Source organism: Erythrolamprus reginae, chromosome Z, assembly GCF_031021105.1.
Source record: "Erythrolamprus reginae isolate rEryReg1 chromosome Z, rEryReg1.hap1, whole genome shotgun sequence".
NCBI classification, from domain to species: domain Eukaryota; kingdom Metazoa; phylum Chordata; class Lepidosauria; order Squamata; family Dipsadidae; genus Erythrolamprus; species Erythrolamprus reginae.
This window is the reverse complement of record NC_091963.1, coordinates 144,848,541-144,870,437: the sequence shown is the minus strand read 5'-3', so window position 1 is coordinate 144,870,437 and position 21,897 is coordinate 144,848,541. Positions and strand designations below refer to the sequence as shown.

Below are 21,897 nucleotides of genomic sequence, written 5' to 3'. Positions count from 1 at the left end.
AGGAGAAAATGCCATTCATTTTTTGCTCCTCAGAAGTGAGATCATTTTGCAAAGAGAGAAGGTAAGCCTGGAATTTTGAAGCACCTCTCGTCAATATTCATTGTCATCCAGGATGTTTTATTACCATTTACCCAAGACAACTCAATCTGTATAGTCTGGAGGACAGAAGGAAAAGGGGGGACATGATCGAAACATTTAAATATATTAAAGGGTTAAATAAGGTCCAGGAGGGAAGTGTTTTTAATAGGAAAGTGAACACAAGAACAAGGGGACACAATCTGAAGTTAGTTGGGGGAAAGATCAAAAGCAACATGAGAAAATATTATTTTACTGAAAGAGTAGTAGACCCTTGGAACAAACTTCCAGCAGACGTGGTAGATAAATGCACATTAACTGAATTTAAACATGCCTGGGATAAACATATATCCATCCTAAGATAAAATACAGAAATAGTATAAGGGCAGACTAGATGGACCATGAGGTCTTTTTCTGACGTCAGACTTCTATGTTTCTATGTTTCTATGTTTCTAAGACAAGCCAATCTTTAAAAATCTCAGATATGGTGGTGAATCCTAATTAGCCAATCCAGGATCTGGGCCTGAATCAAGCTGAAGAGCTTCTCCGAAGATTTTTGTTTAGCTTCAGATTCACTTCGTCCCACTGTGTATCCTAGACAGTAATAGACTGCCGTGTCTTCTGGTTTCAGATTGTTCATTTGCAAATACATCTGGCTTTTGGCATTGTCTCTGGAGGTAGTGAAGCGTCCCTTGACTTTGTCTGAGTAGTCAATGTTAGATGAACTTGGATGTATCTGTGAAACCCATTCCAGGCTTTTCCCTGGGGCCTGTCTCACCCAGTGCATCCAGTAGCTGCTGAAGGTGAATCCAGAGGCTTGGCAGGAGAGACGGAGGGACCCTCCAGGGCTTCTCACATCCCCTCCAGACTCTACCATCTGGATCTGAGATTGGACATCTAAAACAAGAGGAGTTTCAGTGAGCTATCTTATATACAAGAATTAAAAGGGAATAAGCTGAATAAAGAGGAAAAAATAGTACCTCTGAGGAGAGCAAATAAGAACAACAGGTTTTGCCACAGAACCATTTTTGTTTCCTCTAAAGGACAGAGGAGAGTTGATAGAAAAGAATCCAGGGAAGGATTTAAATTTTATGTAGCTGAAAAGGGAAATTTTGTGGTTCCTTTAAAGGGAAAATTGTATCCTGATTTACATATTGTTTGGGATAAAAGAGACTGTCAGGGTGCTCACTATTTAAGATTTCTTTGCACAGACTTTACAAGCATGATTTTCAAATAATGCACCAATCTTAAGAAAACTGATGAGAGTTTTCATGCTTTGTTTTTGTTTTCTTATAAGAAGATAAGAGAAAGAACTGATTTACTTTAGAGTCAGTATAACCATGAGTTTAATAGTTTCCCCACTTTTCAAATAAATTTATAATAAGGAGTAAATTTATAGAAACATATGTTTATAGAAATATATTAAATACTGTACCAAATATAGAAAAAGCTATCACATTGGAGTTAGGAATTTTGGTACACAATTGCTATTTCTTTTTAGTTTTAACTTTCTGTGTTTGTTATCCTTCCTGCCTACCTGCCTTCTTCTTATGAAAGAAAGATGAAATAATCTCTTGGCCTAGCATAAAAATTCAATTTCACCTACATTTAAGAAATGATATCTGTTTTAAATTCAAATACTGTATATGTTCATAGTGGAAATTATAGGGTTTTGGAGATTTTTTAAAGGGGATTTTTAAACAAGTAAGAAAAGTTATAATCAGGTTTGGAAATGAGGCTGTATTTCTGCAGGATGGTTTATTTCTTTGCCCATTTGTCCTGGCCAACATAATTAAGTATGACAATGTTATACCCTGTGAGAAGAAATGAAGCAGAGAAAGGGTTAGGGCAGTGTTTTTCAACCAGGGTTCCATGGAACCCAAAGATTCTGCAAGGGCCAGCCAGAGGTTCCATGACTTAATAAAAAGGCAAAGCAAGGCAAGGCAGGTCCCCCCCTTCAATCCTGGCTGCTTCTACAGTGGGGCAGCCTCTTTCTCCATCTCGAGTCTGGCAGATCAATCATGCTCAGCAGCAGCAGCCACCAAACAGGAGGAGGAGTGGCAGTGGTGGCAGTGTTGGTGCCAACAGCAGCACCCCTCTAGCCCCTCGCTGCAGCAGCAGGGCCAAATCACAGGCTACAGCAGTGGCAGGAGGAGGAGGAAGAGGAGGAGGTGGGAGTGGTTGTCTCTCCAGCACCTTTGATGCAGAGCTTCCCAGTCCAGGGCCGAGGTGCACCAGACAGCTCAAGGTTCTCTCCCACTACTCCTCATGCCTCCATCCCATGACTGCATACACACCACCGCACTCAGCCAAGTGGCCAACTCGTTATATCCCTTTTCCCTGTGCAGAGCACTATAAGAGAGCACGCTCTACTACTCCCCTCACACTCAGGGCCTGAGAGGGAAGAAAGAGAAGAAGATGGAATGGAAGGTGTCCGCTCCAGCTTTGCCTTCACTCCAACCCTTCCACTGGCCCCCGCAGCCACCAAAAAATGGGGAGGGAAAGCGGGTGGAATGGAGTGAACAGCCTTCGCTTATTGCCCCATAGGCCTGGAATTCCTTGCGAGAGTACGCAGTACATCCCCCCCCTCTCTCACCCTCTCTCTGTATTCTGCAGCCATGGAAAACCATGCTGTAGCAGCACTTGCTGATTCTGCCTCCATCCTCTAAGGCTGCATTACTATTACTATTAGTCTTCTCATCACCGATCTCCCACTTTTCTATGACTGTAACTTGTTGCTTGTATCCTTATGATTTATATTGATTGTTTCTTGATTGCTTATTTGACCCCTATGACAATCATTAAGTGTTGTACATCATGATTATTGACAAATGTATCTCTTTATGTACATTGGACAGACATCTCCCAACAGAAGGGAAAAGATATGACAACAGCCCTGTTTACAACATAGCCATTTCAGCAGTTCAATAGGGTTCCACATTCATTTGCATTATTCAGGTGATCTTGAAGGCACAGAGAAAACTCCATGTGATCTCAAGGACACTCTAAAAGAGTGCTAACAATCATCTAGCTGATTGAGTGATTCTAATTGTTGGCCATGTAATGAGAAGGAAGGATTCATTGGAGAGGAGCCTAATGGGGGAATGATTGTGGGCAAAAGCCAAGGTGGTGCAGCAGGTAGAGTGCAGCACTGCAGGTCACTAAAGCTGACTGTTAGATCTGTAGGTCAGCGATTCAAATGTCATCACCGGCTCAAGTTTGACTCAGCCTTCCATCCTTCCAAGTGGGTAAAATGAGGACCTGGATTGTGGAGGCAACATGCTGGCTCTGTTAAAAAGTGCTATTGCTAACTAGTGTTGGGCGAACCGAACCTGCAAAGTATACCAAACCCAAACCCAAATTTTTCCAAAAGTTCGGCAAAAGTTCGGGTTCAGGTTTGGGAGAGCACCGGGAAGGACCCCGACTGTTCCGGAAGGTGACAGCTGGGCAGTGGCGCTTCCTGGTGCTTTCCCGAGTGCTGAACTCAAAAGTGTGGCAAAAGTTCGGGTTCGGGTCCAGATTCCGACCCCAAACTTTTTTTAAAATTTGGGTGCCGAACCCAAACTTCGTTGGGTTTGCCCAACACTATTGCTAACATGTTGTAAGCCACCCTGAGTCTAAGGAGAAGGGCGGCATAGAAAATTGAATAAATAAATAAATAAATAATAAATAAATAAATAAAAGAGAGGGGGTTGTTTGGAGTCACTGAAGCAGTCAGCATGAGCTTTAATGGACTCCAGGGGATGTTAGAGGACAGGAAGGCCTGGAGGAATGTTGTCCACGGAGTTGTGGTGTGTTAGACATGACTTCACGACTAACAACATTGAAATTATTGTCAATTGTTAGTGGGAGGTAGCCCAAGTCAAAACTCCTTTTGTCTGGGGATTCAAGGAATCCCCCAATGAAAGAAAACTCTGAGCTAGCAATTCCTCAAAGTTTCATTAGAGATGTCATATTGGCACATCAGGGAAAACCTGATTCTGAAAGCTTCCGTGTTTTTCCCACCCAAAAGAAAGTCAAAGATATATTCCCTCCACCCACAAATCCATCAAATGCTTCAATCAATTTACCATCCAAATTGGAGGCAACCCTCAGCCATACCCATCTAGGTCATTGCAGAATGTCCTTCACTCCCAGAGAAAAGAATGTTGTTATCGCTATACATTTTCACAGACTTTTCTCGTTTCCCCCCTCCCATTTTCTCAATCTTTAAATGTGGCAACCCTCAAGATCCAAAGAAAAAGAGGGCTTTCAGAGCTGACATCTGTTCTATATGGTATGAAGTTATAGCAGCAGCTGCCAAATAAGACAATCCAAAATATTCAGTCTCAGAGAACTTCTAGGAGAGATGGTTGCAATGACCAATGTTTCTCTCCCTTGGCTAACTCAAGCTTCAGGATTAAGGGCATTGAATATGTATTAACGTAGAACAAATGAAAAAGAAAAAAACCATATACAATGGAATTAAATTGAGTAATATTGTCAATGTTGAGAATCGAAGCGGACTGAACTACAAAACATATTAAGGATGAATTGTGGGACATCAATCCATCTGTGTATCTTGAAATACATTATTAATGTATTTTTCTCCCTAACAAACTGCTAACCAGGTACCACATTATTTATGCCAGGATCGATCTTGAGCTTCCAAAGAGATTTATTGGCTGTTCCAATTACACAAACTGAACTTTTAAATTATTATTAGAGTTGGAATTGGAATTGGAAGGGACCTTGTAGATCATCTAGTCCACCCTCCCTCCCCACTCAAATATGAGTCCACACATCATTTCGGACAAATGGCATTCCAATCTCCCTTTGAAAGTCTCAAAAGTTGGAGCTCTCACAACCTCTGCAGGCAAGCTGTTTTCCTGGTTGATCATTCTCACTATCAGAAAATTCCTCCTTATATCCAGGTTGAATCACTCCTTAGTCAGCTTCAATTCATTATTCCTCATCTAGTCTTCTGGTGCCTTGGAAAACAGCCTGATCCACTCCTCTCTGTGGTATCCCTTCAAGTATTGGAAAACTGTTGTCATGTCTCTCTTGATCCTTCTCTTCACCAGATTATCCATAACCACTTGCACCAACCATGTTATAGTTTCCAGTCCCTTAACCATCATGGTTGCTGTCTTTTGCATTTTCTTTAAAGTTTATCTTGACTTTCTCTCACATATTTAATTTCTATTCTGCTCTGCTGGTCTGATGGGAAGGTTTTTGTTTGGTGTCAGATTCACTTCCTCTCACTGTGTCTCTGGTACAGTAATAAACTGCCGTGTCCTCCAATTTTAGATTGTCCATTTGCAAATGTAGCTGGCTGCGGGAATCATCCCTTGAAATGGTGAATCGTCCCTTGACTTTGTCTGAGTAGCTAATGGGAGATGATGATGTTCCTATCCTTGCAATCCATTCCAGGCCTTTCCCTGGAGCCTGCCTCACCCAGTACATGTAATAACTGCTGAAGGTGAATCCAGAGGCTTGGCAGGAGATTCGGAGGGACCCTCCAGGTCTTCTCACATCCCCTCCAGACTCCACCAACTGAACTTGAGACTCAGCACCTAAAAAGAAAGGTTTGTCAATAATCTCCTCTGTATAGAATAATTAAAATGGAAAGAAGGGAGTAAAAATTACCATGGAGCATTGCCAGTAAGGATATCAAGTTTAGCCATAGAAGCATTTTTGCTCTGTGCAATGAATGGTGGGGAATGGGTCAGAAAGGATTCAGGAAAGTGCACAAATTTTGTTTTGGTGGGTGTAGCCTGAAAAGCAAAACCACCTTGTTCTTTTAAGGGGGAAATTGTGACTTGATTTACATATTGCTTCAGATAAAAGAACTCACTAGTGCATTTGTTTCACATTTTTCCCCAGACTCCCTACAATGTTGATTTAACTTTAAAAGTTTTCAGTTTCAAGAAAAGTGAAAACAACCTTAATAATAAAAAGCAAAGACTTGCACAAAAGTGATTCAGTGGAACAAATGATGAACAAGCATATGAACATTTGAAACAGGCATTTTAAAAAGTATGAAAAAAGCAGAATGTCTAAATTCAGGAAAGGTTTTATACATTTTCCCTTTTAATATAATTTTTTGTAGAAATCCAAAAAGAACTGAATAGCAGTCCAACATAATTTCTCTTTTAAATGCTATTTTCTGTGGTGTTTTAATCAGTTGTTACTTCTCCAGCATTGATCAGTAGCGTGAGAGCACCCCATAACATCTCGTTGGCCACCCTGGCATTCTGGGAAGTGAGGGTGGGGCTAGACCCTTTATCAGAACCTGTTGCCACCGTGGCTTCCCTTGCCCTCCATGCTCGATGGCCTACAGACACCCACCCACCCACCCTCTGCTCAATCCAGGGTGTTTTGTTAAAACACCCTGGATTGGGGCCAAGTAGGAATTTTTTGCAATCTTACAGCATTTGTTATAGATTGTGGGTTTTTTCGCCTACTCCATCCTGGACAAGTGAAATGAATTTATGGTTATGGGGCATATCTGTATGTAAATAGGTTTTGATTCAACAATTGGAAGTTTATATACTTGGTCACTATAATGCAGAAACATGGTGGAACAGGTATCAGTAGCAACTGTTTGTTCTCCTTTGGGCATCTTTTGTAAGATGATTGGCACCCCCGATGCACAACCCATGCTGCCTAATCGGATGGAGCAGTGTGAAGGGGGTGCCCTTGGGGCTCATCTAAGTCATTTCTGGTTCCAAGTCATGGGGGGTGAGCCCTCCCACATGTTGGGCGTGGCTTTAAGGGCTGGTGTAGGCAGAGCATGCTTCACCCTGACCAGGCATGGAGCTACGCCCATTTAGTTGCCCAAGCATGTTGTGTTCAGGAAACTATGCCCCATTTAGTGACCCCTGCAGGCCTTTCTGTTAATATTTAATAAAGTGACCCATTTTACCCAGCTTGGTGTCCGAGTGTTCATTTCCCGTCCGATGCAAAAGTTTATTTTAGTGGGGTGACTTTGTGATTAAATGCCTATGGGGATTCTCAGTCATCCAGGTCTTGGTTGTCCCAAAGGTGCTTTTCCAAGTGAAATGTCCAAGAAAAATTAGAAAGTTATCTCTGAGATGGTTCTGTGGTTAGAAGTGACCTCCTATCCCCGCCTCCTCTTCTGACCACCTAGAAGTTGAAAAGCATGGAAATATGAGTAGTAAAAATAGGTATTGAGTCTCCAGAGAGGGGCGGCATACAAATCTAAATAATAATAATAATAATAATAATAATAATAATAATAATAATAATAATAATAGTAGTAGTAGTAGTAGTTGTTGTTGTTATGTCAGAACAACACAGCAAACGAAATCACTATGCTGGATTTCGTATTTCATCACCAGTCGGGTGCTTCCCAAGCACCTAGGACTATGTGATGTAGCGGTGAATTATGTTTGCCGATCCCAGTAAAGCGGCGTTTTGCAATTGACAGAGGGAGATTTTGTCAATTGCGATGGTTTTCAAATGTTCGCTGAGATCCTTTGGCACTGCTCCCAGTACTGTCTCCTTTTTAAGTGTTCCACTTGTAAGCCACCACCAGGTCTTTTCTTTATCCACTTTGCCTTCAATCTTCTCCACAAACTGTCCATGCAATGCTTTGTTCTGCCAACTGTCCATACGACATTGAGTTACATTTTTTTTCTGTACTGGTCCTTAGTTTGCTCCATCTTGAGAAGCTTCCTATTGTTGACCTCCATCAACGCTGACTCTTTGCTCCCCTTCACATAGTCAGCTAATGCATGCTTCTCTTCTTCTACTGTCTGCTTCACTTGCAAAAGTCCTCTGCCGCCTATTTTCCTTGGTAAATACAGCCTGTCAATGTCACTGCGGGAGTGTAGTGCATGATGGATCATCATTAATTTTCTAGTTTTCCTGTCCAGGTTGTCCAGCTCTGCTTGAGTCCAGTATCTGGCTACAATGTGGTTGATTTTCAAAAGGATATTCCAAATATTTCTAGACAAATATGTATGAACAGTGACAATAATGGCACACAGCAAGGCCGGGGGGGGGGGTGTCCCTTTTGTGGCAAAAATAAACCAATAAGAACCATTTTTTTCAGTTCATTTATATTTTTCTTATATTCAGAAATGTTCAATTTAGTATATCAAACCTTTTGGGGGAAAATTCCTTAGGGATTTGTAGCCTTAAAAAATAGAAATTGACACGAAATTCAGAAAGGATGGGGGGAGGGGCTTTTTGATCAAAATAAAAATATAAGTCTCAATTTTTCCAGTTCAATTTTCATATCATTATGTTCATAAATGTTCAAACTAGTTTTCCAGTTGAAAAAGTTTTCAAAAATACCAAATTCAAGTACCTAAAAAAAATCATTTTGGTCCGGGTCTATATGACCCGAACAGACTAAACGTGACTTTTTTTTTGCCCAGAAAAAAAATTTTTTCCCCACCCCCACAAATATTTTTTTGATGATCAGCATTGTTAAATTGAGTAAATGAATGCCTAAGATATTAAAAATATTTTGGATTTGAAGCCTGCGTAAATATAAAGTGAAAATGGTTGCAAGCAGCCGAGGGGGGGAGGGAGGCCTTATTTCTGATGTTAAAAAACCAGTAAGAATCATTTTTTTCAGTTCCTTTATATTTTTCTTATATTCAGAAATGTTCAAGGTACCATTCCCACACCAACTCCAGTAAAATAGACTGCATTTTGCAAGCAAAACTATCCATAAATTGAAAAAACTTTCACAAAAACGGGGGGGGAGGCACATTTATGGGCAAAATAAACCAATAAGGATTAATTTTTTCAGTTCAATTTTCATTCCATTGTGTGAAGAAATGTTCAGACTACTTTCCAAGTGAAAAAAGCTTTCAAAAAGACCAAACATAAGCACTGCAAATGAAGAGTTTTCGGTCTGGGTCAGGGTGACCCGGGAACATAACATTAGGGAGTTTTTTTTTTCAGCAAGAAAGAAACCTCCCACCCCCCCAAAAAAAATTCTCATAGAGAGAACCCCTGAAATGATGAAAAGTCATGAAATTTCAAGTTTCAGATATGCAGGGAAAATTTTTTACAGGGTCTCAAACCTTGATTTCGGGTCTCACAGACCCGAACAGAACAGCAATATCCACTGATGAAATCATTGTTCACAAAGTGTTTGAAAAGCCTGATTGGTTCAGTATTCTATAAGTTACACTGTCAAAAATCCGACTTGGGTGATGTTCTGTCTGAGTCATTCCGGAAGCCAAGACCAACCCAAAAAGAGAAGCCAGACACACCGGTAAAAGGCAAAGGCAGTTTATATAATTCAAGGAAAACACAGATAACAGAAAATGTCCTTACAAACAGGAAAAACGCTGGAACTTCAAATATATACACGAAGGCAATAGTCCATGAAGCAATACCAGATTCTTGCTGCCAAGATGAAGCTGGAGATAGCAAACATACGCCTCCCATGAGTCTTCCAGACTGCTAGGCCACAAGCCATGATCAGAGACGCTGAGAATCAAAGCAGGTCATCGCAACTCCAATTGATAACACTCCACATGGCTTCAAGGGCTTGCCTGCCTTTTAAACCCTGCTGATGAGGACCACACCCAAACCCAGCTGTTTCTAATTCAATGGTGATAATATTTCTTTAACTGCTCCTTTTGTTGCTCTGAACGTCTCTGTTTCATGTCAATGACAGCTTGTGCGTCATCACCTAATGACTCCAAGCTACTGGCTGGGGAGAGCCCCCCCCCCCCCGGGGCTCTCATGCTGTTCTCCTTCATCCCATTCCTGACTCTCCTTTCCCCCATCCAACTGTTCAGCCCCCTCCTCTGCGCTGTCATCCTCCTCCGGGCATGGAGCCAGCAGAGATGCAGCCGGTCCCTGAGCAGCCTGAGACTGAACCACAACAGGTGCCAGTTGCACAAGCTGCTTCTACATCACCTCATTGGCCTCATCTCAGACAGAATCTGCTACCAACTGCATGGGCAGATTTCGGGTCACAACAACAGGACCTATATTGGGCCCGCATGTAAAATTCAAGCTAGGACTTGCTTTTGCGGCAGGTCATATTTTGGGGAAAACTGAAATAAGATAGATAGATAGATAGATAGATAGATAGATAGATAGATAGATAGATAGATAGATAGATAGATGAGATTTCTCTATTCACATTTTCTTTTAATGTACCATATAGTCACGAACAGAGAAACACAAATAGCTTAAGGGGCTATCATGATAAGTGCTAATAGATTTTCATTGGAAAGGTGTGTAGGATTTTCTTTTATTAAATAAAAATCTAGCTTTGTAGTGTGGACATTCTGTGACTGATCCAAGAGTCAAAAGGCATGAAATTTGAAAATGATTAAAGGGAGGCTGCAGCACAATTAAAATGTATCATTAAAAAAACACGAGGAGAAACATCTGTGAATCATTTCAGAGAGCTGCTCAGAGGCAGAGTGAGTTCTTGACTGGTTTAAGATTCACTTCCCATCACTGTGACTCTGGTACAGTAATAGACTGCCGTGTCTTCTGTTTTGAGACTGTTCATTTGCAGATACAGCTGGCTTTTGGCATTGTCTCTGGAGATGGTGAAGCATCCCTTGACTTTGTCTGAGTAGTAAGTGGAAGGAGATGACCCAGCATCTATGCGGGCCACCCACTCCAGGCCTTTCTCTGGGGCCTGCCTCACCCAGCTCATCCAATAGCTGCTGATGGTGAATCCAGAGACTTGACAGGAAAGACGGAGAGACTCTCCAGGTCTTCTCACATCCCCTCCAGACTCCACCAGCTGTACTTGTGATTGGATACCTAAAATGAGAGGAGTTTCAGTGAGCCCTTCTATATGAAAGAATTAAAAGGAATCAACATGAATAACAAGGAAAAATAGTACCTCTAAGGAGAGCAAATAAGAATAGCAGGTTTTGCCACAGAACCATTTTTGCTTCCTCTAAAGAACGGAGGAGAGTTGATAGAAACTGATTCAGGGAAGGGCTTAAATTTTGTGCAGCCTGAAAAAGGAAATCTCGTGATTCCTTTAAAGGGCAAATTGTACCCTGATTTACATATTGCATGGGTTAAAAGGCACTCTCCATGCCCTCACTTTTTAAGGTTTCTTTGCACAGACTTTACACATGCAATTTTCAAATAATGTTCAAATCTTAAGAAAACTTATGACATTTTTCATTCTTTGTTTTTGCTTTTTTATAAGTAGAGAAGAGAAATAACTGGTTTACTTTACCTTAATAATTCTTGCACTTCTCAAATAAATTTATAATAAATATAATAAATGTATAGAAGTATATCTTTAAAAATAAAAAGAATAAATGTATAGAAATATATCTTTAAATAAATATATTAAAGACCAAATATAAAAAGCTACCATATTGGAGTTAGGGAAGTATGCTATACAATTGCCATTTATTTTAAATTTTTCTTTCTGCACTTGTTTTCCTTCCTTCCTTCCTTCCTTCCTTCCTTCCTTCCTTCTTTCCTTCTTTCCTTCCTTCCTCATTAGTGCATGTGTTTCTCTTTGATGCAAAGTTATGAACAACCCAAAAATTTAATTTAGCCTTTTTGGCACATTCCATTATCTTCACATTTTATTGCTCCATTGTGGGGGGTGCTGAGTCTTTCTATTATTAAGGATATTTTCCCTGCAGTTATCCTATATAAAAGCAAAGTTTTATGAGGATATTTTTTTCTGTTTGTCTGTTAATCCAAACAGAATACTCTCCAATTTCAGCTTTATCCTCAAACCTTTTGGATTAGTGTACATATCTAATATCCTTTTTCCTTGCATGTGTAACAAACCTGACAAAACATCCCTCTATAATGTTTTCATTTCCACCAAAGATTTGAACTACCTGGACAGTTTTTCTGAGGAAAAAACTAGAAATGATGCACATGATTTTTAAATAAAACTTTTTGCCTCAGCTTTCTGAAATGTGGAATTTATTTTGGTTATATTTTCAGGGAACAATTACAGAAATAACAATGAGCACAGCTCCAAAATTAGAGAATATCTATTTGGAATCGTTTTATTCCCTCCCCCATAAACCATGGAGTTTCGTGGATCAACATTGCCCCCTGGTGTCCAAAGCGAGGAGATGACACATTTTTCCAATTCTCTGATGAGATTCATTCAGTTTGGATGTTTGCTTAATATGTGAAAAGAAATTTGGATATTTAGAAACATTATCCTAAAGTTTCATTCTCAGATTTCTGCCATGATGGTAAATGAGAAATTGAAATTCAGTGATTTTTTTTGTCAGAAGTCAGATCACTTTGTAAACAGGAAGGTAAAACTGAGATTTTGAAGACATTTTCCTTAATCTTCATTGTTATGCAGTGAACTTTCTTCCAGAATACCCAGACAAAAGAATCCTAAAAATCTCACTATATAGTGGTGAAGAAAGTTAGAAACTATCCCTCTCTAGAATAATGAAACATTTTAGGAATTATTAAAAAGGCAGAATGTCCATTTTTAGAACTTTTTTCAATGTTCATCAAACCTGGTAAAACATCAATTTCCTTTTTTCTTCCTTCATTTCAAGGACAATTTTTCTGATGACAAAACGGAAAATGATATATATCCTTTCCTTAAATAAAATATTTATGTTTCACAAAGAGGATTGTAACCTCTTGAAAGGTGAACATTCCTTCAGAGATTTTCAGGGAACAATTACAGAAAGAACAATTATCACACCTCCAAAGTTATCTGTTTAGAATTTTTCCCCTCCCTCACCCTCTCCCATAAGCCACGGAATTTCAGTGTCAATATTGTCCCCCACTTTGTGTCCAAAGCGAGGAGAGGACACATCTTTCTAATTCTCTCAGGAGATTCTTTGAGCTCAATCCCAACCCTGACAAGACGGAGTGACTGTGGGTTTTGCCTCCCAAGGACAATTCCATCTGTCCATCCATTACCCAGGGGGGGAATTATTGACCCCCTCGGAGAGGGTCCACAACTTGGGCATCCTGGTGCACCAGTTGCAGCCCTATTTGGACTGGGAGTCACTGCTCAAAGTCACTCACGCCCTCATCAACCTCGAGGTTTGACTACTGCAATGCTCTCTACATGGGGCTTCCTTTGAAAAGTGTTCAGAAACTTCAGGTCGCGCAGAATTTATTCAGCACGACCTGAATAACTCAGGGCGGCTCACAACAAAGTGAAAAACAATTTACAACAATTTACAACAATTTACAACAATTTACAACAATTTATTCAGCACGACCCTGCAGACTCAGGGCAGCTCACAACAAAGTGAAAAACAATTTACAACAAATCTAAATTACTATTTAAAAATATATTAAAAACCCAATTTTCTAAACAAACATACATACAGACATACCATTCATAAATTGTAAATGCCCGGGGGAGATGTCTCAGTTCCCCCATGCCTGATGACAAAGGTGGGTCTTAAGGAGCTTACGAAAGGCAAGGAGAGTAGGGGCAGTTCTAATCTTCAGGGGGAGTTGGTTCCAGAGGGCCGGGGCCGCCACAGAGAAGGCTCTTCCTCTGGGGCCTGCCAAGCGACATTGTTTAGTTGATGGGACCCAGAGAAGGCCCACTCTGTGGGACCTAATCGGTCGCTGGGATTCGTGCGGCAGCAGGCGGTCTCGGAGATATTCTGGTCCAGTGCCATGAAGGGCTTTGAAGGTCATAACCAACACTTTGAATTGTGACTGGAAATTGATCGGCAACCGGAAATTGATGCGGCTGAAAGAGCTATTGTGGGGCTTCCAAGATCTGCCCACATTTTGCCTACACTCCGTGATCTGCACTGGTTGCCAATCAGTTTCCGGTCACAGTTCAAAGTATTGGTAATGACCTATAAAGCCATACATGGCATCGGACAAGAATACCTCCGGGACTGCCTTCTGCTGCACAAATCCCATTATTATTCATGTGATATTGAAAGCACAGAGAAAAGTCCATGTGATCTCAAGGACACTCCGAAAGAGTGCTAACAATCATCTAGCTGATTGAGTGACTCTAATTGTTGGCCATGTAATGAGAAGGAAGGACTCATTGGAGAGGAGCCTAATGGGGGAAAGATTGAGGGCAAAAGCTGAGGTGGTGCAGCAGTTAGAGTGCAGTACTGAAGATCACTAAAGCTGACTGCTAGATTGGTAGGTCAACGGTTCAAATGTCATCACCAGTTCAAGGTTGACTCAGCCTTCCATCCTTCCGAAGTGGGTAAAACGAGGACCCGGATTGTGGGGGCAATATGCTGGCATGTTGCTAACATGTTGTAGCTGCCATGATTCTAAGGAGAAGGACGGCACAAAAAAATTGAATAAATAAATAAATAATAAACAAAAGAAGAAGGGGCAGCACAGAATGAAGTGGCTGGTTGGAGTCACTGAAGCAGTCAGCATGAGCTTTAATATACTCCAGGAGATGTTAGAGGACAGGAAGGCCTGAAGGAACATTGTCCATAGAGTTGTGGTGTGTTAGACATGACTTCACGACTAACAACAATGAAATTATTGTTAATTGTTAGTGAGAGGTAGCCCAATTCAAAACTCCTTTTGTCTGGGGGATTCAAGGAATCCCACAATGAAAGAAAACTCTGAGCTAGCAATTCCTCAAAGTTTCATTAGAGATGTCATATTGGCACATCTGGGAAAACTTGATTCTGAAAGCTTCCATGTTTTTCTCACCCAAAAGAAAGTCAAAGATATATCCCCTCCACCCACAGGTCCATCAAATACTTCAATCAATTCACCATCCAAATTGCAGGCAACCCTCGGCCATACCCATCTAGGTCCATGCTGAATGTCCTTCACTCCCAGAGAAAAGAATGTTGTTATCGCTATACATTTTCACAGACTTGTTATCGTTTCCCTCCTCCCATTTTCCCAAACTTTAAATGTGGCAACCCTCAAGATCCAAAGAAAAAGAGGGCTTTCAGGGTTGACACTTGTTCTATATGGTATGAAGTTGTAGCAGCAGCTGCCAAGTAAGACAATCCAAAATATTCAGTCTCAGAGAACTTCTAGGAAACAACTGCTAAACATGTTCCGTGTTATTTTGGCCAGGATCGATCTTGAGCTTCCAACGAAATTTATTGGCTGTTCCAATTACACAAATTGAACTTTTAGATTATTATTAGAGTTGGAAAGACTCTTGCAGATCATGTAGTCCAACCCCCTGCTCAAATAGGAGTCAATGCAACATTTTGGACAAACGGCAGTCCAATTTACCTTTGAAAGTCTCAAGTGTTGGAGCTCTCACAACCTCTACACTCAAGCTGTTCCCCTGGCTGATCATTCTCACCATCAGAAAATTCATCCTTATTTCCAGGTTAGTCGGTTTCTATTCATTATTCCTCATCTGGCCTTCTGGTGCCTTGGAAAATAACCTGATCCACTCCTCTCTGTGGTATCCCTTCAAGTATTGGAAAACTGTTGTCATGTCTCCCTTGGTCCTTCTCTTCACCAGATTATCCATACCCAGTTCCAGGACCAACCATGTTATAGTTTCCAGTCCCCTCACTCTCATGGTTGCTGTCTTTTGCATTTTCTTTAAAGTTTCTCTAGACTTTCTCTCACAGATTTGATTTCTACTCTGCTCTGCTGGTCTGATGAGAAGGTTTTTGTTTGGTGTCAGATTCACTTCCTCTCACTGTGGTGCTGGTACAGTAATAAACTGCGGTGTCCTCCAATTTTACATTGTTCATTTGCAAATGTAGCTGGCTGCGGGAATCATCCCTTGAGATGGTGAATCGTCCCTTGACTTTGTCTGAGTAGTTAATGGGAGATGATGATGTTCCTATCCATGCAACCCATTCCAGGCCTTTCCCTGGAGCCTGTCTCATCCAGTGCATGTAATGACCACTGAAGGTGAATCCAGAGGCTTGACAGGAGAGACGGAGGGACCCTCCAGGGCTTCTCACATCCCCTCCAGACTCCACCAATTGGACTTGAGACTCAGCCCCTAAAAAGAAAGGTGTATCAATCACTCTTGCATACAACAATTAAAATGGAAAGAAGCTGAATAGGGAGGAAAGAATTACCATGGAGCATTGCCAGTAAGGACATCAAGTTTAGCCACAGAAGCATTTTTGCTCTGTGCAATGAATGGTGGGGAGTTGATCAGAAATGATTCAAGAAAGTGAACAAATTTTGTTTTGGTGGGTGTAGCCTGAAAAGCAAAACCACCTGGCTCTTTTAAGGGGAAAATTGTGACTTCATTTACATATTGGTTGAGATAAAATAATCCGTTTTTGTATTTGCCTTATAGTTTTCTGCAGACTCCCTGCAGTGTTGATTTAACTTTATAACTTTTCAGTTTTTAAAAAATAGAAAGCAGCCTTTAAATTATCCTTTAATTTGTGTGGTGCTTTTATTAGTTGTTACTTGTCCAGAATCGATTCATGAATTGAAATTGAATTGAAAACCAGGGTAAACGTCCTAAAATTGAAAAAAAGAAAAAGGAATCTTGGTATTTCTTTTGTAGCAAGTACATGTATAATATTAACTCTGTCCACAAAAAAGACCTCATGTTTTTCTATTATCTATTTTTTTTTAATCATCAAGACAACAAATCCTGTTTATAAATGACCATTTTTTTAGTTTAGCTGTCTCTGAAGATGATTTATTTATTTATTTATTTATTTATTTATTTATTTATTTATTTATTTATTTATTCTTTGTCCAATATACAATACATATGAAAGAGAATAGACATTAAGTAATATATATAAAGATAGAAAGTAAGAAAGAAGAGAAGTAGAAGGAAAGGAGAGAAAAGATATGATATATGAGATAAGGAAAGACAATTGGACAGGGGACGATAGGCACATCAGTGCACTTATATACGCCCCTTACTGGCCTCTTAGGAACCTGGAGAGGTCAATCGTGGAGAGTCTTAGGGAGAAATGTTGGGGGCTGGGGGCTGACACCACTGAGTCCGGCAATGAGTTCCACGCTTCGACAACTCGATTGTTAAAGTCATATTTTTTACAGTCAAGTTTGGAGCGGTTAATATTAAGTTTGAATCTGTTGCGTGCTCTTGTGTTGTTGCTGTTGAAGCTGAAGTAGTCGTTGACCGGAAGGTCATTGCAGCATATGATCTTGTGGGCAATACTTAAATCGTGTTTTAGGTATGATATAGAAACATAGAAACATAGAAGGCCACTTTGCAAAGGTGGAAGGTAAAACTGGAATTTTGAAGGCCCTCTCTTTAATGTTCATAGAAACATAGAATATTGATGGCAGAAAAAGACTTCATAGTCCATCTAGTCTGCCCTTATACTATTTCCTGTATTTTAACTTAGGATTAATATATATGTTTATCCCGTGTATGTTTAAATTCAGTTACTGAGGATTTACCAACCACGTCTGCTGTAAGTTTGTTCCAAGCATCTACTACTCTTTCAGTAAAATAATATTTTCTCACGTTGCTTCTGATCTTTCCCCCAACTAACTCAGATTGTGCCCCCTTGTTCTTGTGTTCACTTTCCTATTAAAGTTAATGATCTTCCAGGATATTTTCTTATGGTATATCCAAGACAAAATAATCATTAAAAAAGTCACTACATAGTGGTGAATCCTAATTAGCCTATCCAGGATCTGGGGCTGAATCAAGATGAAGAGCTGCTCTGAAGGTTTTGGTTTAGCTTCAGATTCACTTCCTCTCATTGTGTATCTAACACAGTAATAGACTGCTGTGTCTTCTGGTTTAAGATTGTTCATTTGCAAATACAGCTGGCTTTTGGCATTATCCCTGGAGGTGGTGAAGCGTCCCTTGACTTTGTCTGAGTAGAGAATGGTAGATGAACTTGGATGTAACTCTGAAACCCATTCCAGGCCTTTCCCTGGGGCCTGTCTCATCCAGTACATATGATAGCTACTGAAGGTGAATCCAGAGGCTTGACAGGAGAGATGGAGGGACTCTCCAGGTCTTCTCACATCCCCTCCAGACTCCACCAACTGGACTTGAGATTTGGCCCCTAAAAAGAAAAGTGTATCAATCACTCCTGTATAGAATAATTAAAAGGGAATAAGCTGAATAAAGTGGAAAAAAAATAGTACCTCTGAGGAGAGCAAATAAGAACAACAGGTTTTGCCAAAGAACCATTTTTGCTTTCTCTAAAGAATGGAATGTAATTGATAGAAAAGAATAGTACAGGGAAGGGCTTAAATTTTGTGTAGCATGAAAAAGGAAATCTTGTGGTTCATTTAAAGTGCAGATTGTCCCCTGATTTACATATTGCTTTGGTTAAAAGATACCCTTAGTTCATTTACTATTTAAGATTTCTTTGCACAGGCTTTACAAGCGTGATATTCAAAAGTTGCTCCAGTCTTCAGAAAGCTGAGGACAGTTTTCATGTTTTGTTTTCTTACAAGTAGATAAGAGAAAGAACTAGTTTACTTTAAAGTCAGTATAACAATGACTTTAATAATAAATAAATTTATAATAAAGAGAGTAAATGTACAGAAATAAATATATAAATATATTGAAGATCAACTATTAAAATGCTATCACATTGGAGAGGAATTGTAGTACACAATTGGTATTTCTTTTTGGTTTCCCTTTCTATCATTGTTATCCTTCCTTCCTTCCTTCCTTCTATTCTTCCTTCTATTCTTCCTTCCTTCCTTCCTTCCTTCCTTCCTTCCATCCTTCCTTCCTTCCATCCTTCCTTCCTTCCATCCTTCCTTCCATCCATCCATCCTTCCTTCCTTCTATCCTTCCTTCTTTCCTTCTTTCCTTCTTTCCTTCCTTCCTTCCTTCTATCCTTCCTTCCTTCCATCCTTCCTTCCTTCCATCCTTCCTTCCATCCTTCCTTCCTTCCTTCCTTCCTTCCTTCCTTCCTTCCTTCCTTCCTTCCTTCCTTCCTTCCTTCCTTCCTTCCTTGCTTCCTTCCAAGAAAGATGAAACAATCCCTTTGCATAGTTGAAAAATTCAGTTTCACCTACAATTAAGAAATGATATCTGTTATAAATTCAAAAATAGGTTCATAGTGGAAGCTATTGTTCTTCTGAGATCTTTTGAGGGAACCTTTAAAAAAATCAGAAAAGTTTTAATCAGGTTTGGAAATGCGGCTGTATTTCTGCACGCTAGTTTATTTCTTTGCCTACTTCTGCCTGCATGGCCAACAGAATTAAGTGTGACAATGCTACACCCTGTGGTAAGTGATGAGATGTTAGTCAGCTATTATTCAGATGGAAACAACAGAAATGGACAGAATAATCCTAGGAACAGAAGAAAAAGATATCAATAAAACATATCACTACTTATTAGAACAGATACTACGGGAGGAAGAAGCCAAAGAGAATTATAAAATGGTGTACAGCTTTTGGATTCAACATTAACTTAGACAATTGGAAAGATTTAGAATCTAACAAAAAGGAAATCAAAAGTGCAAAAATTAAGATTCTAGATTAGGCAAGAATAACAAAATGCACAGGTAGAGTATAAGTGGTATATTGCTCAACAGTAGTAACTGTAAGAGGAATCTTGGAGACCTAGTGGACAACCATTTATGAACCAGCAGTGTGCAACAGCTGCCAAAAAAGCCAACACAGTTCTAGGCTGCATTAAGACAAATAGAATCAAGATTACATGAAGCATTACTACCAATTTATTTTTATTTATTTATTTATTATTTTATTTATTTATTTATTATTTTATTTATTTATTTATTATTTGGATTTGTATGCCGCCCCTCTCCGAAGACTCGGGGCGGCTCACAACAAGTGAAAAACAATCCAATACATAATCCAATTAATTAAAATATTTATAAATTTAAGAAAAACCCCTATACTAACATACACACACAAAAGCATACCATGTATAAATGGTATTATAAAATGGTATTATAAAGCCTTGATAAGGCCAAACCTGGAATACTGCATTGAATTTTGATCGCCACAATGCAAAAAGGATGTTGAGACTCTAGAAAAAGTGCAGAGAAGGGGGATAAAGATGATTAGGGGACTAGAGACTAAAACACAGGAAGAATGGTTGCAAGAACCGGGCATGGCTACGTTAATGAAAAGAAGGACCAGGAGAGACATGATGGCAGTGTTCCAATATCTCAGGGGATGCCACAAAGAAGAAGGAGTCAAACTATTCTCCAAAGTACCTGAAGGTAGAACAAAAAGCAATGGGTGGAAACTAAACAAGGAATGAACTAACTTAGAACTAAGGAGAAATTTCCTGACAGTCAGAATGGTTGACCAGTGGAACAGCTTGCCTCCAGAAGTTGTGAGTGCTCCAACACTTGAAGTTTTTAAGAAGCTTGAAGCTTCCAAAGCTTGAGCTTTCAAAGAGATTTTAATAGTTGATCCAATTACACAAATTCAACTTTCTCTCATAAATTTAATTTCTGCAGCTGCTCTGATAAGAAGCTTTTTCTCTGGTCTTAGATTCACTTCCTATCACCGTGTATCTTGCACAGTAATAAACAGATGTGTCCTCCAATTTAAGATTGTTCATTTGCAAATGCAGTTGGCTATGGGAATCATCCCTTGAGATGGTGAAATGTCCCTTGACTTTGTCTGAGTAGTTAATGGGAGATGATGATGTTCCTATCCTTGCAACCCATTCCAGTCCTTTCCCTGGAGCCTGTCTCACCCAGCCCATATAATAGCTGCTGAAGGTGAATCCAGAGGCTTGGCAGGAGAGAGAGGGGGACCCTCCAGGTCTTCTCACATCCCCTCCAGACTCCACCAATTGGACTTGAGACTCAGCCCCTAAGAAGAAAGGTGTATCAATCACTCCTGCATACAACAATTAAAATGGAAAGAAGCTCAATAGAGAGGAAAGAATTACCATGAAGCACTGCCAGTAAGGACAGCAAGTTTAGCCACAGAAGTATGTTTGCTCTGTGCAATGAATGGTGGGGAGTTGATCAGAAAGGATTCAAGAAAGTGAACAAATTTTGTTTTGGTGGGTGTAGCCTGAAAAGCAAAACCACTCTTTTAAGGGGAAAATAGTGACTTCATTTACATATTGGTTGAGATAAAATAATCCGCTTTTGTATTTGCCTTATAGTTTTCTGCAGACTCCCTGCAGTGTTGATTTAACTTTATAACTTTTCAGTTTTTAAAAAATAGAAAGCAGCCTTTAAATTATCCTTTAATTTGTGTGGTGCTTTTATTAGTTGTTACTTGTCCAGAATCGATTCATGAATTGAAATTGAATTGAAAACCGGGGTAAACGTCCTAAAATTGAAAAAAAGAAAAAGGAAGCTTGGTATTTCTTTTGTAGCAAGTGCATGTATAATATTATCTCTGTCTACAAAAAAGACCCCATGTTTTTCTATTATATATATTTTTTCTAATCATCAAAACAACAAATCCTGTTTATAAACGACCATTTTTTTTAGTTTAGCTGTCTCTGAAGATGATTTATTTATTTATTTTTAATTGTTTTATTTATTCTTTGTCCAATATACAATACATATGAAAGATAATAGACATTAAGTAATATATATAAAGATAGAAAGTAAGAAAGAAGAGAAGTAGAAGGAAAGGAGAGAAAAGATATGATATATGAGATAAGGAAAGACAATTGGACAGGGAACAATAGGCACATCAGTGCACTTATATACGCCCCTTACTGGCCTCTTAGGAACCTGGAGAGGTCAATCGTGGAGAGTCTTAGGGAGAAATGTTGGGGGCTGGGGGCTGACACCACTGAGTCCGGCAATGAGTTCCACGCTTCGACAACTCAATTGTTAAAGTCATATTTTTTACATTCAAGTTTGGAGCGGTTAATATTAAGTTTGAATCTGTTGCGTGCTCTTGTGTTGTTGCTGTTGAAGCTGAAGTAGTCATTGACCTGAAGGACGTTGCAGCATATGATCTTGTGCGCAATACTTAAATTGTGTTTCAGGTATGATATAGAAACATAGA

General features: G+C 39.7%; 1 gene segment (V, D, J or C); it reads right to left on the bottom strand.

Moving 5' to 3' along the window:
- Positions 1–10,498: 10,498 nt before the first annotated feature.
- On the bottom strand, positions 10,499–15,322 carry LOC139154296 (Ig heavy chain V region 914-like). The segment is given in 2 exon segments: positions 10,499–10,863; positions 15,235–15,322. Coding segments are annotated over 2 exon segments (453 nt in total).
- Between the last annotated feature and the right edge of the window lie 6,575 nt (positions 15,323–21,897).